This window comes from Xenia sp. Carnegie-2017, unplaced genomic scaffold (genome assembly GCF_021976095.1).
Source record: "Xenia sp. Carnegie-2017 unplaced genomic scaffold, XeniaSp_v1 HiC_scaffold_25, whole genome shotgun sequence".
Classification (NCBI taxonomy): domain Eukaryota; kingdom Metazoa; phylum Cnidaria; class Anthozoa; order Malacalcyonacea; family Xeniidae; genus Xenia; species Xenia sp. Carnegie-2017.
The window spans coordinates 8218961-8237196 of record NW_025813488.1 but is presented as its reverse complement, the minus strand read 5'-3'; the positions used below and the strand labels follow the sequence as shown (position 1 = coordinate 8237196).

At 37.7% G+C, this 18236-nt stretch overlaps 2 protein-coding genes across 2 annotated transcripts; one reads left to right on the top strand and one right to left on the bottom strand.

Moving 5' to 3' along the window:
• Window positions 1-9: 9 nt before the first annotated feature.
• On the bottom strand, window positions 10-6231 carry LOC124452917 (zinc finger CCCH domain-containing protein 6-like). The gene is made up of 8 exons (XM_047003572.1): window positions 4845-6231; window positions 4528-4751; window positions 3876-4403; window positions 3283-3304; window positions 2995-3170; window positions 2217-2322; window positions 467-576; window positions 10-356 (listed from the first exon to the last, which is right to left on the bottom strand). Exons 1-8 carry the CDS (start codon window positions 5014-5016, stop codon window positions 78-80), a joined length of 1617 nt encoding a protein of 538 aa, XP_046859528.1. The 5' UTR covers window positions 5017-6231; the 3' UTR covers window positions 10-77.
• Window positions 6232-7431: 1200 nt separating this feature from the next.
• LOC124452919 (actin-like protein 6A) lies at window positions 7432-15233 on the top strand. The gene is made up of 13 exons (XM_047003574.1): window positions 7432-7521; window positions 7611-7687; window positions 9055-9130; window positions 9377-9484; window positions 9837-9937; window positions 10605-10904; window positions 10980-11066; window positions 11357-11418; window positions 12286-12400; window positions 12913-12993; window positions 13484-13579; window positions 13667-13753; window positions 14605-15233. Exons 1-13 carry the CDS (start codon window positions 7497-7499, stop codon window positions 14683-14685), a joined length of 1296 nt encoding a protein of 431 aa, XP_046859530.1. The 5' UTR covers window positions 7432-7496; the 3' UTR covers window positions 14686-15233.
• The last annotated feature ends 3003 nt before the right edge of the window (window positions 15234-18236 follow it).

Below are 18236 nucleotides of genomic sequence, written 5' to 3'. Positions count from 1 at the left end.
AAACATAAATTTGTGGTTGTGTGAATGATTTATTGTTCAAAATATAAGTTTTATAGTAGTGGATAGCATCGAATTCTTTAACGTTCCATAAACATTCTTGGTATAAAACATTCTTTTACATCAGGCGTCTCTGGTAGTCCTGGGGGCAAGGCAGGCGACGGTATCGCAACTGGCAATGACCGCTGACTCAGTTCAGACTGTACCGTTCTCATGTTGTCCATCATATGATTAGGAAGCGCGGGAGGACCTGGCGGCTTTCCAAGGGGTATTGGGGTATAATGTTGGGATTGACTGAACGCTGGCATAGGTGCTGGATTACTTGCAGCTTTCTGTCTTTCTTTCATGTTTGAAATATACTAAATTCAAACAACCTTTAACATTTAGACACACAAAATAACATCAAACTATTGATTATTATTATCACATGTAATTATTAGTAATTGTTTTAGATATCTTCTGAGTTTACCTGATCCAAAATTTCTCGTGTTTCTTTCGTAAGAGGAGCGTGCGAGAATCTGCAGTTGTTGCCATTTGCACAAAATTTGCTTTGATGGTGGAACATACAGGGGAACTCCTCTAAATTGGATAATTAATAATTACTCATGATGAAATGCATGAGATTGTAAATGTCGTCAGCTAAAATGACTACATGTTACACTGTAGTAAGTCACGGAGAATGTATGCTATACTGTAGTCAGTCATAGAGATTGTATGCTATCCTGTAGTCAGTCATAGAGATTGTATGCTATACTGTAGTCAGTCATAGAGAATGTATGTTATACTGTAGTCAGTCATAAAGATTGTATGTTATACTGTAGTCAGTCATAGAGAATGTATGTTATACTGTAGTCAGTCAGAGAGAATGTATGTTATACTGTAGTCAGTCATAGAGAATGTATGTTATACTGTAGTCAGTCATAGAGAATGTATGTTTTACTGTAGTCAGTCATAGAGAATGTATGTTATACTGTAGTCAGTCATAGAAATTGTATGTTATACTGTAGTCAGTCATAGAGAATGTATGTTATACTGTAGTAAGTCTGTATGTTATACTGTAGTCAGTCATAGAGAATGTATTGTAGTCAGTATAGAAATTGTATGTTATACTGTAGTCAGTCATAGAGATTGTATGTTATACTGTAGTCAGTCATAGAGAATGTATGTTATACTGTAGTGTCTTAGAAAATGTATACTGTAGTCAGTCATAGAGAATGTATGTTATACTGTAGTCAGTCATAGAAAATGTATGTTATACTGTAGTCAGTATAGAGAATGTATGTTATACTGTAGTCAGTCATAGAAAATGTATGTTATACTGTAGTCAGTCATAGAGAATGTATGTTATACTGTAGTCAGTCATAGAAATTGTATGTTATACTGTAGTCAGTCATAGAGAATGTATGTTATACTGTAGTAAGTCATAGAAAATGTATACTGTATCATAGAGAATGTACTGTAGTCAGTCATAGAAATTGTATGTTATACTGTAGTCAGTCATAGAGAATGTATGTTATACTGTAGTAAGTCATAGAAAATGTATGTTATACTGTAGTCAGTCATAGAGAATGTATGTTATACTGTAGTCAGTCATAGAAAATGTATGTTATACTGTAGTCAGTCATAGAGAATGTATGTTATACTGTAGTCAGTCATAGAAAATGTATATTATACTGTAGTCAGTCATAGAAAATGTATGTGATACTGTAGTCAGTCATAGAGAATGTATGCTATACTGTAGTCAGTCATAGAAAATGTAAATTATACTGTAGTCAGTCATAGAGATTGTATGTTATGTAGTCAGTCATAGAGTGTATGTTATACTGTAGTCAGTCATAGAGACTGTATGCTATACTGTAGTCAGACATAGAGATTGTATGTTATACTGTAGTCAGTCATAGAGATTGTATGCTATACTGTAGTCAGTCATAGAGATTGTATGTTTACTGTAGTCAGTCATGGAGATTGTATGTTATACTGTAGTCAGTCATAGAGTGTATGTTATACTGTAGTCAGTCATAGAGATTGTATGCTATACTGCAGTCAGTCATAAGAGACTGTACGTTATACTGTAGTCAGTCATAGAGATTGTATGCCATACTGTAGTCAGTCATAGATAATTAGAGATGACGATGTATGCTAAAACTAGCGTGATAGCTTGTTACAAACATTGTATGGTGTAAACTTTCATCAGTCATATAAATTGACCATATATATACCATGCATTCTCGGGCACATTCCGTCTTCATTTTTCATACATACTCTTGTCGAATGATAAGGGCACAACTCTTTGATTTTTTCGTGTCTATAGAGACACGTCCCACCCTGAAAATTACAACCATAGAAGAATAGTTAGTTGCCTGATATTGTATTTAAAGTGACAATGGCGCATCATTTTCTATGTTCTTTAACTTAAAGGATTTTGTAACGATTTAAATCCATTAGCAGCCGACAATTTCTCGAAGTACAATAGGAAACACAGTCTGAAGAAAAGGTCAATATTTGAGACACACAAACATTTTTAAACACTAATACCGTAGAGTCTCGAAATTAGTCGCCCAGGCTGGAGACTGGGCATCAGACTGTACTTTTTCTTGGGTGCATGTTTCTTCCTACACTTGTGATGACATTCTTTCAAACATTTATGTTCGCATGCTAAAACGTCTTGCGCCAATTGAAGCTGTCGTGATGTGTAATTTAGATTGATAACTTTTCGAGGTGGATGGTTTCCAACCGTACACATTTTAAAATCATGTTTATTTTCACTGTCACGCTAAAACCCGCTTGCGTCTGGTCTAAAAGTTTTTTCGTGATTCGACTTAATCGCACACATGACATAAACAAAAGTGAGGCGTGCGTAAATTAGGAAACGACAGACCCTAAAGTACCTCATTTATATGTACCATCCACTTTATCATAAATCTTATTGAAGTAAAAATTTCTCGTGTCATCGAAAACATCGAAAACTTTCTCCCGCTAAGAGGCATACATACATACTCTGGCGCATTTTCCTTCCTTGTAGAAGGTGCAGGAGGCAGGTTCTTGTTGGATTTGCTGTGATTTCTGCTGTTGGTATTGATGCTGGTGCTGTTGTGTTCTGTCCTGTTTTTTCCTTTTGATCAACAATTCCGATGTCGTCTTCTTCTTTTTCTTTTTTTCTCGAGATCGACTCTCTACATCGTGAAGAAAAAAAGTTTCCATATCATATTGTCGTACCCACCTTGGGAAAATATACGAATGACTGTATGCAAATGAAGAAGGCGAAAACTTTAGTAAAGCACGTACTTTTCTGCTTTTCAGACAACTCCTATAGAAGAAAAGAGAAAACTACCATTTATGCTATTTTCTTCATCTAATCAAGGTAAGTGAAAAATATTGAATATCACAACCAGTGAGTGGCATTGCTCGAGAGGGAACCGAGGAGTACCCGTCTCCCGGTTATTCCAAGGACCAATTTGATTTTCCTTTTAAATAGGGGATGTGTACGATTTCAAACAACCATTTAAATACTCGCTTCCTGTAAACGTACACACATAACAAAGTCAATATAATAAAATGGAACTTTGGAGAATCGATGCCGATAAGATAAAGTTGAATACACTTGTTCACAATTAATACAAAAGCAGCCCGCCTACAAATTTGTGGCTTTTAGATTTTGGTAAAATCTGTCTGTGAGAAATAGCGTTCTATAGAACCTACTAAAATATTTTGAAGGGGACACTAACTACCATTGAGGTCTCGTGGCTCTGCATCGTCCCTCCCCCTAGTATGAGCAGCCTGGAGACAACACTGATTACAACTATTTGTACTTTTTACAACACAACGTTGGATTATGCTCGTTGTGGACTACCCCCCCTCCCCAAACACTAATTTTCAACCTTTTGAGCGACTGTTACGTCTAAGGTTCCATCAACCATCGACAGCAAACTACGCGTCTCGTCTTTCATAATGACAACAGCCTCATCCTGTTGTCCTTCGGAGCATTTTGCTTTGCGTGATGTTTCTTCCCCGGGTCGTCTTTCATAGATCTCTTCACAAAGAGATTTTGATCGGGTTCGAACCGTGCTACCCATCCTATCTTCACGGTTGTGTTTATGATGATATCTTCCAGGAAATGACTGGTTTAAAACAGAATGGTTTTCTCTTCTACTGTTATTACGCTCGCAATCCCTTAGCGACTTCTTGCAGTTGCTCGTGGATTGAGCAAATTCTCGTTGACGTCTAAATGAAGTATTTCCTCTACCATTTCTCGAATGTGTACCACTCCGATCTTGTCTCTTGTCAATTAACGCTTTAGAACGTTGGTGGTTGAAACGAAGCGAGTCAGACGACCCTCTTTCATGGCTTGACCTGGACCTCGTGATCCTTCCCTTATAAGTTTTGGACTTTCGGTCACTTTTTTGGCGCTAAAATAAAAGCAAGCATGATATTTTTTAGGATTTGCATTTTCCCCCGATCTCAAATCGACGATTTTTCTAAAATAAGAAGGAGAGATAAAGAATACGGGTTAATTCATCATCTCAACAAGACCTTTTTTTTCCGCTTCCTCGATTTCGTGTTCTTCTTGTGCTCACCAACATGCGTCTCATTCCATGAACAAATACCGAACGAATCTTTCCGAAATGTCTCAGCATCATCTTGTAATGGTTCTTCTTCCATGTTTTTCAGTTCAAGGATATTTTCCACTGGAATTTTACTCGTTGTGCTTTGCATCTTACCTGCAATATTTTCGTTGCCATTTTCGACTTCAAAGCCTGAAAAACAATGACACATGTACGTAAATTCAAAGGATTATGAATCGAGGATCGTGAATTGAGGACTACGAATCCTTCGTTCACTCAACTTACCCTTTTCATGATTAAATTTGCCATTTCTAAACTTCTTACCATGATTTTGAATGAAGTCAAATGATAAGGTGTTGTTTTCCTCCGAGCTCGATTCGCTTGATAAACTCAGGCACCGCGGTCTTTTGCGAAGTCGTCGGCGTGAAGCTGAACTTGGTTCATCATCACTTTCCATATCTATCACTAAATCACCGACTGGACTTTCCACGTCGGCCACATTGAGGTTTCAACAGCGCGAGAATTTGGTTGGTCGTCAAACTTCGTCTCATCTTCGGAAATTTCGGTTAAACTAGTCTCCTTATCGTTTGAAATCACCGCGAACCTTTTCTCTTTATCCTCTGAAAAAGCATCGGGACTTATCTCTTTATCTTCCAAAATCTCAGACGAATGAATCGCTTTATCTCTTAAAATAACAGACGGATAGATCTTCGTATCTTTTGAAATCTTAGTAGCATTTATCTCTTTATCTTTTGAAGTAGCGTCCGGATTTATCTCTTTGTCGCTTGATATCCTAATAGAATGTACGTCCTTCTCTGACTTAACTTCCAAAATATCGTTTTGCTTTAACTTCTCATCACTTTTAACCACGGTTTTAATGGCGCGAGCACCGTGGTGTTTTTGCACCAAATCGAGCACAACGTCATCGGAAAGCATGGCATTTCCAGCATACAGGGACGGGACGTTTTTAAATAACACCGCGTTAGCAACATCCTTATCGGAGTCAGTGATTTCAATGAAAGTGAGTTCATTTCTCACATGTTTCACTTCACCTGGATCATGATCAGATCTAATGTTCGATGACACTGATGAAGGGTCACCCTGTTTTACCACAACAACGTGTTTTTTATCAGCTTGTTCAACCGAATCAGGCCGAACTCCGCACTGCCGTCGAAATGCTTCGGATTTTGATCTAACATCGTCATTATGAATGATCCCTTGATCCCTTTCCGAGATAATTTCATTAACTTCTTCCCCTGTTGGACTGGCGGGCTTTTTAGAACGCCTTCTGTCTTCATCGCGGCTATCAAGTGAAGGGTAATATTCATTTTGTGATCCACCGTCGCTGCTATCACAGATATCCCCATAGTTCAATTGCAATGAGTTTAATGCAGCACTGCCAACGCGTTTCTGAATGTCCTTCGTTGTTCCTTTATCACACGTAGAAGCTCTGCTACAGTTCGCGTTTTTACTGTCTTCAGGTAAAGTTACCTGAGCTTTGATGTTTGATGTAGAGTTTTTTCCATCATTAGTAAGACCAAACTTACTTGCATTAGAATATTTATTTCGTATTCTCTCCGCCATCACATTCTTTGCAATGGAAGGAACCTGTCTACGACCAGGAGAACAAATGGTAGATGCATTTCTTTTCATCAACAGCCTTTCCTTGTGGCTTGCTTAGTCGGTCAGGAGTGAGTAAACCACTAATGCGTGCAAGCTTACAATCATTCTCACCAATATCCTGAACAATTGGTAAGGTATGGGAATTTATTTCTGTGCTCTTATCATTGTTTGCCCTCACATTTGCGCTTTCCTTTTCTCCACATTGCCCATTGATTTTTGACTTGACTTTCTCTGAAGATTGATTCACATACAAGATGCCATCATTGAGTTGAAGGGAGGACTGTTTCTTCACAGTTGTTGTTTGCTTGATCTCTGGAACCGATAAACTGTTAATGTTCTGGCCATTTTTCGTATCTTTCATTGTCAAGGAAGAACAACTGCTGTTTGTTGATTTATACGATTCATGATTGCCACACAACAAATCTTCCTTTTCTGCATTTATTTTCATTTTACCATGCAAGGAACCTTTGTTCTCAAACTTTCTTCTCTTGCCTCTTTCTCCACTTCTCGCTAAAATATCATCCAGAATATTTCCACCATCATCATTGAAAGTTGATGTGTTTGCTCCATTGAACACAGGAGTTAAAGCACGTGCCTCAGAAGGAGAACGGACATTGACAGGCATTGATACCAGAAAACCACCTTTCATAACTTTTCGTGTCTTTGGTTTTTGTTGTTTAGGAGTGGAACCAGTCCGATCATTCATCATCACAGCTCCTTTGGGCATTCTTTGCCCAGTGAACTCTGTTTGTTGAGGGGTAACATTGGGTATGTTGGGATGTGTGGCTACTTCTGTTGTGGTTTTGGACAGCACTTGCTGCTGTGATGGAGTAGCAGTGCCCATCAGCTGGGATTGTTTTTTCTTGGCTTCATTCAAGCTTGCAATGGTGTACATAAAACTCTGAATACTCGGTCGACCCTTCCATTGATAGAGGGGCGAACGATGCACGGAATCGAGTTCGCTCACAATTTCTTCCTTTTGCAATTTTAACACGCACACTGCAAGGTCTCTTTCGTTCGATGAATTTATTAAGCTATTTGCTTTCACATCCGTATCGGCAATCAGAGGAGGTGGATTTCGGATAGCTTCTTCCAGATTAAAGCTGAAAATCATCATTTTAACTGTCGTAGAAGATGTTTTAATCTGTTTTGGATTGTTTTTGATTGTATTTGTATATTCAATATGTGCGCCTCCTATAAAATTGAACAGCGGTATATTTGATGTGTTGATGTATGAGATAAATGCTGTGGTAATTCCTTAAATAATTCCATATTATTCTATTATTTCTTTCCAACAGAAACAAGTTGTGGAAAATGAGTGGTGGCGTGTATGGAGGAGGTATTTTATTGTGAATTTTCGTTCATTTTACCCTTCCTTTGGAGAGTTCAATTTGGCGAGATCAATTATTTTCCTTTCGCTATTCGCAGACGAAGTGGGGGCTCTCGTCTTTGATGTTGGATCAACTTCATTTCGTGCTGGATTTGCCGGTGAAGATGCTCCTAAGGTGAAGTGGCATGATGTAGTGGCGATAAATTCAATGTGTTTCAAAATGTACTCAACAAGTGTTCGTATTGATTATTCTCTTACTCTCATGACTGTACTCTGTCAAATTTTGCTTTAACTACACGTGCATGATTGGCAGAACTTGTGTGATGACAAAATAAACACAACTGGACATATCAACATTTTGCATATTTAAGGCAAAACATATACAAGAAAATTCCACGTTCACAGAAATCAAATCAAGTAGAACAAAGGATATCACTTTCTTTTGGTGTTTTTCCTCAAAACAACTTATTCAGCATTATTTCTTGCAATTTCAATTTCTAGAATGGCTATGAAGTTTAGTTGTTAAATAAAATAAAATGTGTTTCAGCTTTTAATTTTCTAAATGATTTCTATATATAAGATTGTAGATGGTTGTATGGGCACTTTGACTTTATCAACATTGAACTTTTTCTGAATAAACTTGCGTACATTGTTATTCTATTGCACTAGTGACTTAATAGAATCCATATTTTGTTTACTAATTCATGATTAGTTTTTCTCATTGAAAGTTGTATTGACTAAACAAAATTTCAAACCTAAGAAAATAGCATAATGCTTTACGCAACAACTATAAATAATAACAACCTTATTTAACAACATTTGAATGTTAATTTTCTACTCCTCTTCCTTGTAAAAGACACAAGTCTATTCATAAGTAGAGAGCCTTATCCATGCGCTACAATCCTGGACTTGTGACCAGTATAGCAGAGTTAAAAGGTGAAAGATTTATCATAGATTAATCAACTGAATAATTCTGTTCATTTTTGTTTGAAAGTATGCCAAACAGTTCATATGGACAAAGCTCAAATTCCATATTAAATAATCCAATGTTAATGTTAGAAAATACATCATTGCCCATCAGTGAAAGCATGAAAGGTTAACATTCAAATATTGTTGGATAAGATCGTTATTGTTTATAGTTGTTTGTTAAAGCATTATGCTATTTTCTTGTGTTGTTTAATAACATTCTGACTATTTTGCCTTATTTCAAACCTAGTTTGGTTTGTTTTCAAAAATGTTTGCTGCATGCAAAGCACTGTGTGTGTCTTCATCATTATGAGTTTCAATACTTCTGAAAATCACGCTGCTTTTTATGTGTCAGAATTTGACAATTTTTACTAACAAAATACTGCTAGCATAATGTTACTCAGAAGAATATAAGCGTAGAAGAAGAACAATTTGCGCTTGCCCAAAAAATGTTGTGATCTATCTCAAACACATTGGGTTTGTTAACTGCTAAAACATTCTATGTTAAAAGACATATGAAAACATAAGTTGCCCAACCTAAACATTGCCTTTATATTTATATTTTTTATGTTGTAGGCTGATGTTCCAACATTTATTGGTGTAATTGAGGACTGCAGTAAGACAGAAATACAAATGGAAACTGATGAGATGGGTATGTTTGTCCATTTGTTTGAAACTACTAAAGCATTTTCATGTTTCCACTTTTTGTTTATGACATTTGGCATGAATGAGTGAAACCCATATTTACCCTTAGTAATCCCTTTAGCATTCCTAGGTACACTGTTACTATTCATTGGAGCACCATATATTTTATCTACAATTGCTCCTACAGAAGTGAGGAGTATATAAGAAATGTGTGTGTTTTAATTCAATAACAATTATCCTTTCTTTCTCACAGGTGAGAAATCGGGACCATTGACAGCAAAAAAATATTTCATTGGAACAAACTCTCTTCATGTTCCTCGTGAGAACATGGAGGTTGTCAGTCCTCTTAAAGATGCAACCAGTAAGATGCTTGTGTGATATTCATAATTACACAAATGTGACCATGTGATATTCATAATTACACAAATGTGACCGTGTGATATTCATAATTACACAAATGTGACCGTGTGATATTCATAATTACACAAATGTGACCATGTGATATTCATAATTACACAAATGTGACCATGTGATATTCATAATTACACAAATGTGACCATGTGATATTCATAATTACACAAATGTGACCGTGTGATATTCATAATTACACAAATGTGACCGTGTGATATTCATAATTACACGAATGTGACCATGTGATATTCATAATTACACAAATGTGACAAAACCTTGTCATTGTCTCCATTTTCATATAGTCGAAGATTGGGATATGTTTGAGAATCTTTTGGAACATGTCTATAAACGTCACATCAGATCCGATCCTTCACTACATCCAGTCCTCATGTCAGAGGCGTCGGTAGGACATCGCGAATCTTTTTTACCGGTCGTTTGAAATGAAGCAGCTCACATAAGCCGACATTTATGTCTGCGCATTTACATTCACTTCTTGACCAAACGGTTTTCTTCGATGCATTAGAAGATATTGCATTTTTATTTTGATTCAAGAAGTCATCTTCGCTAACACTTTTCCTGTTAAAAAGAAAAAATTTTTCTGGTGTTTTTGTGATTAAATACTTACGCACGGGACATTGCTGAATTACCAGAAAATTTCGTTTTTGAAATACAGCATGTCTGATTTACCTGAAGTGCAACCTGAAATACCAACTGTGCATGTTTGTTGATGTGCATCGTTGTCGAAACGACAATCGACATCGACGCGAAAATTCCTTTACAGGACTCTACTAAACAAGACGATCTACATCTATAAACATGTAACGATACTCCCGTTTTCAAACCGTTCAATTCGGTTTCGGAGTTTGGCCATGATAGTGCTGCCTTCCTAGCTACTTGTTCAAGCGGTTGAGAAAATATGGGTTTGTTTATCTTGTCTTTATTGCCATCTAACGAAGACCACCATCCGTCCTATACGCAACTGGCTTACTTTGATTTCTCTTCAGTTTGCTTCAGTTTTGATCTGTGACAAAGTTTTCAGTGAGATAATTGTATAACGTCCTATTTTATAGTGGAATGCACGGGCAAAACGAGAGAAAACGACCGAACTGATGTTCGAAAAATATGATATCCCAGCATTCTTTATGTGCAAAGATGCCGTTCTGACGAGCTTTGCGCATGGTCGCAATACGGGTCTCGTTATCCATTCGGGCAGCAATTTGACGAGTGCAATACCTGTTCAAGATGGATACGTTTTACAGCAAGCCATCGTGAAGTCGCCTTTGGCTGGTGATTTTGTCTCTGCGCAGTGTCGTAGTATGTTTGAGGAAAAAAACATAGAAATCGTCCCACCATATCTGATTGCGACCAAAGTTAGTTGTACCACGAACGCAAACATTTCTTACATGTTTACTCAAAGTCGGTCTTTTTGTGTGTATTTTGTGTAGGAGGCTGTCAAAGAGGGCGAGGCTCCTGTATTCACGAAGAAAAGTTTCAAGAATATCACAAAGTCCTTCCATAATTACATGACTAAAGTAAGGAAGAGTTATTCGCTTACGAATTATCGTCGATCTTTCGAATATGCAAACTATTCGAGAATTTTAGAACTCTTTTATAGCAAGCTATTCAACACTTAACTCTTTTCATGGCAAACTATTCAATCTTTAACTCCTTTTAGAGTAAATTTTTTAACAAAGTTTTCAAAACTCTTTTCAAACCAAATTATTCAAGACTTCTTAAACTCTCTTATAGCTAACTATTCAACACTTTTTAAACTCTTTTTAGAGCAAATTTTTCAACAAAACTTTCAAAACTCTTTTTATAGCAAATCATTCAAGATTTTCAGGCCAGCACTCTTCAAGTTTCAGATGGACCATTTGACGACAGGTCTGTGTATTGTAGATAGGACTTCGTAAAAACTCGAATATCCTTCAACGTCCTTGAATTTGATGTATTGAAAAATTGAAGGCCTTTGAACTACTTGAATTTATCAAGATGTGCTTGAGAGTACTTGAATGCAAATTTTATTTATGGAATATTGTAAATACGCCATCACACTACTTTCTTTTCGAAAGTGCAGTTGAAATTGCATCGGTGACCTTTATTGCACAAAAAGGAATTCGTGTGTTATAGGGTTAATGCCAGAATGCCAAAGGGTTGATGTCAGCATTTTAAAGGGTTAATGTCAGAATGCCAAAGGGTTGATGTCAGCATGTTAAAGGGTTAATGTCAGAATGCCAAAGGTTGATGTCAGCATGTTAAAGGGTTAATGTCGGAATGCAAAGGGTTGATGTCAGCATGCCAAAGGGTTGATGTCAGCATGTTAAAGGGTTAATGTCAGAATGCCAAAGGGTTGATGTCAGCATGCTAAAGGGTTAATGTCAGAATGCCAAAGGGTTAATATCAGCATGTTAAAGGGTTAATGTCAGAATGCCAAAGGGTTGATATCAGCATGCTAAAGGGTTAATGTCAGAATGCCAAAGAGTTAATGTCAGAATGCCAAAGGGTTTATGTCAGCATGCTAAAGGGTTGATGTCAGAATGCCAAAGGGTTGATGTCAGCATGCTTTTGTCAGAATGCCAAAATATGTCCTGCCAAAGTGCTGATGTCATCACTAAAGCATTGATGTCAGAATGCCCATGTTTTTCCACTTTTCATTTCAACTGTGTCCTATGTTTTAGAATTTCGCGTCACTTTAGCATTGTACGAACCCTGTTTTTATAAGCTATCATATCAACTGTTCCTATGTTTTAGTTTATTCGGGAGTATTCCCACAAATCATTACGAGTTCCCCAATGGTTATAACTACAGCTATGGTGTGGAGAGATTTCGTTTATGCGAGGGATTGTTTGATCCAAGTAATGTCAAGGCGAGTGAAGCATTTCTTGGTTTTTTTTAATCAAACACAGTACTGTGATGTATAAAGTGTGATATCAAAATGGTGTAATTTATGTACATTAGAGTAATCCAATGAATATCATTTGAATATCGCGCTGCATCGCAGTTTTATGAAGTAGAACATGAGATTTGTCGGGAAAAACGACAACGCTCTGTGTAAATGATGCATTGTGGCGACGGATTCCGGACTTCAAAGCTTGAATTTTGCCGGATTTCGGATTTAATCAGTTTACCCGATTTAAAAGAATATTTGATACCCAATTGATATTGACAACTTTTCAGATTTTTTTTGCAATTTATTGTTTTTCACTATGCGTCTTTTCATGTTTTCAAACAATAAATTAGGATGTACATCAACCTTTTAAATTTGCAAATGACGAGAGTATTTCGATATATTATTTCATATACATCACCTGTTACAAGTGTTTCAGTTGTTGTGTGTACTAGAATATCTTAATATTCCCAAGTCTTTTCATTTTCTAGGGTATTGAAGGTAGCACAGCAATGGGTATTACACAAGTTGCTACTACAAGTATTGGCATGTGCGATATTGACATGAGACCTGTAAGTGAAACCCAAATCGAGTGATCGTGCGCTCGTTAGTGTTCTCTTTGAGTGATTGTGGGCTCGTTTGTGTTTTCTTTTAATGATCGTGGGCTCATTGGTTTTCTCTTCGAGTAATCGTTGGCTCATTGGTTTTCTCTTTGAGTGATCTTGGGCTCATTGGTTTTCTTTGAGTGATCTTGGGCTCATTGGTTTTCTTTGAGTGATCTTGGGCTCATTGGTTTTCTTTTTGAGTGATCGTGAGCTCATTGGTTTTCTCTTTGAGTGATCGTGAGCTCATTGGTTTTCTCTTTGAGTGATCTTGGGCTCATTGGTTTTCTCTTTGAGTGATCGTTCGCTCATCGGTCTTCTTTTCGAAAATTTTACAAATTTTAGTGAGCTATTTCATGATGTGACTGACTTGAGCAGCGTATTTAGAAAGGCGTCTTCTTACATTTCCAGGGTACATACACCATCATGGTCTGAAATTTTTCTTCCATTTTTTTATTAGAGTTTGTTCAGTAACATCATTGTTAGCGGAGGTAATACGTTATTAAATGGTTTTGTCGACCGTCTCAATCAAGAACTTGCTTCAAAAGTGCCCGCGGTATGCTGTCGTCTTTAACATGCTGCTAACGTTGCCGTTTATGTCCGCGGTAATTTATTTATTTATTTGACAACTTTATTTCATCAGAGTGCAAGACTTAAAGTGATTTCACACAATTCAACGTTGGAAAGAAGGTTTAGCTCGTGGATTGGCGGTTCTATTTTGGCCTCTTTGGTATGTCTGAGCTTACTTTTACTGTTTGCTATGTTCAACCTATCACTTTATGTCAATCTTCGAAAGATTTCTATCTTAGAGAGATGTTCGCCTTAGGGAGATGTTCGTTTTAGAGAAATGTCTGCATTAGAGAGATGTTTGCCTTTAGAGAGGATTCTGTATTATAAAGATGTGCACCTTAGAGACGTGTGCGTCTTACAAACATGTTTGCCTTAGAGAGGTGGCTGCTCTTAAGAGATTTCTACATTAGAGAGATGTTTGCCTTAGAGAGGTGGCTGACTTACGGAGATGTCTGCATTAGAGAGATGTGTGCCTTAGAGAGGTGGCTGCTTTATAGAAATTTCTACATTAGAGAGATGTTTGCTTTAAAGAGGTGGCTGCCTTACAAAGATGTCTACATAAGAGAGATGTTTGCCTTAGAGATGACTGCCTTACAGAGATTTCTGCATTAGAGAGATGTTTGCTTTAGAGAGATGACTGCCTTACAGAGATTTCTGCATTAGAGAGAGGTTTGCCTTAGAGAGGTGGCTGCCTTACAAAGATGTCTACATAAGAGAGATGTTTGCCTTAGAGAGGTGGCTGCCTTACAGAGATGTCTGCATTACAGAGAGGTTTGCCTTAGAGATGATTGAGGATTCCTGTATTAGAGATGTTCTCCCTAGAGATGTGTTCCTTAGAGAGGTGCTCGCCTTAAAGAAGTATCTTCTCAGTCTCTTATACGTACACGTTCAACTGTTGAACATCGATTGTGCAAAGTATAACTGGGATGTAACATTTTTTCACTTTCGATCTCTATGATTGTTGGACAACGCAATACGAGCCGAAAATCAACGTAATTGATATTTCCTTAGGGTTCTTTTCAACAAATGTGGATTTCCAAGCAAGAGTATGAGGAACACGGAAAGAGTTGCGTCGAGAGAAAATGTCCTTGATAAGATTATATCAGATAAGTCCGCTGCCTAAAAGGATTTTTAATGTCGTTTATGTCCTTCGAAACAGAGGTATGTCGGCAACTCATTACGAAATGACACCGAGTATACACTGCTTCCCGATATCCTTTGGAACGATTTCATGTACAACTTCTCTTTTGAAGATACTTTTGATTTAGTCATGATCGAGGAACCGAGAGAAGTTTTTAGGACTTTCTTTTTTAGAAAATCTTCACGACGTTTGTATGGTTACGATGACGTAACGTAGTTGTTGTAGCTACTGGATTTGGTCGTAAGTCGCGTAATGAACTCACTGGTGTCCGTTGTGAGCATACCGAATCGTTTAAATGAACCGATTTTTCATTCCTCAGTAAATACATACCTAATACGTACATATGAATGGGTTTTCTGATTGGGGGAATTTGATTAGCATTTCCTTAACGTATTGTATAATTTATTTCGAGTCAATCAAAATCCTGGTCACATACGTAAATACCGACCCTCATTCGTCAGATGCCTCATTTGCAATACAAATAAAATTCCAATACGAACAACTTCATACTATTTCGTGCGCGCACACCCTCCCTCACCCCAATGAATTCAGCTACTGCAAACGGCAAAGTCCGAGAGGGATATATTTGTAGAAAAAACAAGTTATGAAACGTGAGGAACATGAGATGGTACATGTTAAGGACCATGCAGTGAGGTTAGGAAAGAACCGATAAGTACCATTAGCTTCAGTAGCTTGAAGAGACAAAGTTTTGACCACAGATATTTTTTTGGCTACAGGTTGAAAACATGTTTGAAGACAATGGAACATAACGAATGTTCACATAAAAACTCCACGTGGATTATGATTTATCTACAGGATATAGGAAGTCTTAGAGCCTGTTCATATGAGCCGGGCTGGCCCGCTTTACCGGGCTAGCCAGGCAGTAGCAGATCTCGCCTCTTTTAGTAATTAAATTTAATTTCAAAATTGATTCATATGAGAGGCGGGCTGGCCCGTCTTGCCGGGATCTCGCTTGAGCGAGATGGGATCTCGGCATAAACGGGTTCATGTGAATGCACGTAGGCGGGCTAGCCCTGCATGCCGGGCCAAACATCGTACTAGTGCGCATGCTCATAAAATTCAATTCGATGCAAAATAGAGGGCAAGCAGAACAACAACTTTTAGTGGACCATAGACTAATGCTTAAAATCAATGAGCTTCTTTCAGCTTATAAAAGTAACATGAAATACCTGGATTTGGACTTTTATGTTGCGTGCGTCATTAATTATTTCTGTACTTGCCGGGCCAGCCCGCCTCGTGTGAATCAAATAATAAACTGGCCCGGCAAAGCGGGCCGGGCCGGCTCATATGAACAGGCCCTTAGAGTTTAGATTTCCCATATGAAAAGTGCTCTATGCGTGTAAGCAGAGCGTAAATATAGAGATAGCGGAAAAAATTCTCAAAACTACAATTTCATCCGGACAAGCCTCTTTCGTGATATCTCGTTCTTCAATATATATGTATTGCAAGCTGTTTTTAACCGGTACAATGCCAACAATTTGTGTCAAACATTTTATTTTGTTATTTTGCAATAAACAATGTAAGACAGGGAAGCGATTCCGAAGTTTGAATCAACCAACAGCATTTCCAAGTTCGGAGGAAGCTTGCCAGCACACAAGAATTTGGGCTTTTTTTGACTGAATGCATTGGTTTGGATGGCGCAACATGTTGAATGTCCACTATTGGAATGGCAATGAGTATTTGTATAAGAAAGGCAACGCTTAACGTTAAGTGCAATTTGATGGGGTGACTCAAATGTACATGATGCGTACCTATTTTTATGCGATAACAGTTTCGCCCGTATGTTTCAAGAGACAGGCAGACACTCTGTAATTTAATGCTACAGCAAAGGGTTAATAACACTTTGCAGGCTTCAACGTGAACTCGTTTGCACTTGGCATCGTGGCATTTGCTTTTTTCTGTTTATTATAATTCCAAATCGCATTGATCTGCGTGCATTTTTGCAAGCGCATGCACTAAGGTTTGCTGTTATTCCACCTTACCTGACGTTGAGGCAATTTCTTCACCGTTCATCTGATTTCTTATCGTCTTCACAGCTTGATTGGGACGATTTCACGGAAAATGGTGGAGCAAGTAAACAATTCTATGGTCAATATCTTTCGTCCGGATGGCAATGGTGTTGTACCGCACGATCTTTCTAGCGCTGAAGGGTAAGTCGATATGAAATCGCTTAACTAATTTTGCATTTAGACTCGTGCAATTTTTCTGTGTTTTGTTCGACTCGTGTTGTCGCGAAGCATCCGCATGCGGGCAAATTAGATAATATGCATAAGCACGTATACCAAACATAGGTATATGCACAACTTAGTTTGCACAGTTAGTTTGCGTTTATTTGCGTTAGTCGTTTTAATTACCTAAATGACATTTAAGAAATAAAAGATGTTTACTGTGTTTGCACAGGCTTATGCAGTCCTCGGAGACGTTTGTGAGAACTCTTGAGCAGGTACAACTGATATGCTCTCAAGTTCTCCCAAAGGTCTCCTCGGTTTGCATAAGCCTGAACAAACACAGTAAACATCTTTTATTTCTTTTATAAAATAAAATAATGCGAAAAAGACAAACATTTTAATTTTTCCTCTAAAATGTATTCATGATTGATTTGATTGATTGAGCTCAGATGTGTTTTGCTCAGGCTAATAATACAGCTCTAGACCTATCAGCGCACGCGTTTCATTGTGTTTATTTTATAAAATCTTGTCATGAATAATAATCACTTGCACGCTCACTCTCTAAACACGCATGCAATAAAGCCTGTCTGCTCGGAGACAAAATTAATTTCGTTCCCTTTTAAGACAAGTTTGAAACCTTTGCTATCTTGTCGCTTAAAGCTCTATTCATGCATGCAAGGGCATTCATTGCATGCATGCATAATTATTTCATTTTCACCATAAGTCATTAGAGACGTGGCAAGCCCGCAAGTTCCCTGCTGTGTTAATTTCAGATGACTAGCACATCATTTATTTCTTTAGAAATGTCTTGTTATCTTTTAGTGATTGAGCAGGGAGATGTTCACATAGTGCGACCTTTTCGGCAAGAAAGTTTGCCTAATTTGTCGAGTGACGTACATTTATAATTTGGACCATTTCACATTTGTTAGTGGCAGGAGCGCATTAAAATTTATGCGTGAGCGCAGTATAGGGAAGGGAATATACAGGGCGTCCACTTCTTGTGCAACAGACTACTGGCTGTGGTTAGCCATTTCATTGTTCCTATTGGTCAGAAAGTGTCATTTACCGGCTGCCACTATGGTAATGACATGCGTAAAGTATACGCGGCACGAAAAAGTTCAATGGAGTGACTCTTCACTTTATTCATTATACTGTGGCGTGATGTTGTCGGAAATGCGTACTTTTCGACCTTTAACTTTCACACAAAAATTGAATGTTTGAAATTTCATTGCATGCACAACTATTCGTACGAAAGTTCCTCCGAAGACTGACTCCTTGTCTGTGTGTTTGCTCATTGCGTTTCATTGATATAT

What these genes read in the sequence shown, in the direction of transcription:
- LOC124452917 (XM_047003572.1), bottom strand. Translation starts at nt 5,016, where the DNA reads ATGGAAAGTGATGATGAACCAAGTTCAGCTTCACGCCGACGACTTCGC. An exon ending in CAAATTTAATCATGAAAAGG is followed by an intron (nt 4,752 to 4,844) that starts GTAAGTTGAGTG and finishes ATTGTTTTTCAG; the next exon opens with GCTTTGAAGTCGAAAATGGC. An exon ending in CACGAGAAATTTTGGATCAG is followed by an intron (nt 357 to 466) that starts GTAAACTCAGAA and finishes GTTTGAATTTAG; the next exon opens with TATATTTCAAACATGAAAGA.
- LOC124452919 (XM_047003574.1), top strand. Translation starts at nt 7,497, where the DNA reads ATGAGTGGTGGCGTGTATGGAGGAG. An exon ending in CATATCTGATTGCGACCAAA is followed by an intron (nt 10,905 to 10,979) that starts GTTAGTTGTACC and finishes TATTTTGTGTAG; the next exon opens with GAGGCTGTCAAAGAGGGCGA. An exon ending in GCGATATTGACATGAGACCT is followed by an intron (nt 12,994 to 13,483) that starts GTAAGTGAAACC and finishes TTTTTTTATTAG; the next exon opens with AGTTTGTTCAGTAACATCAT.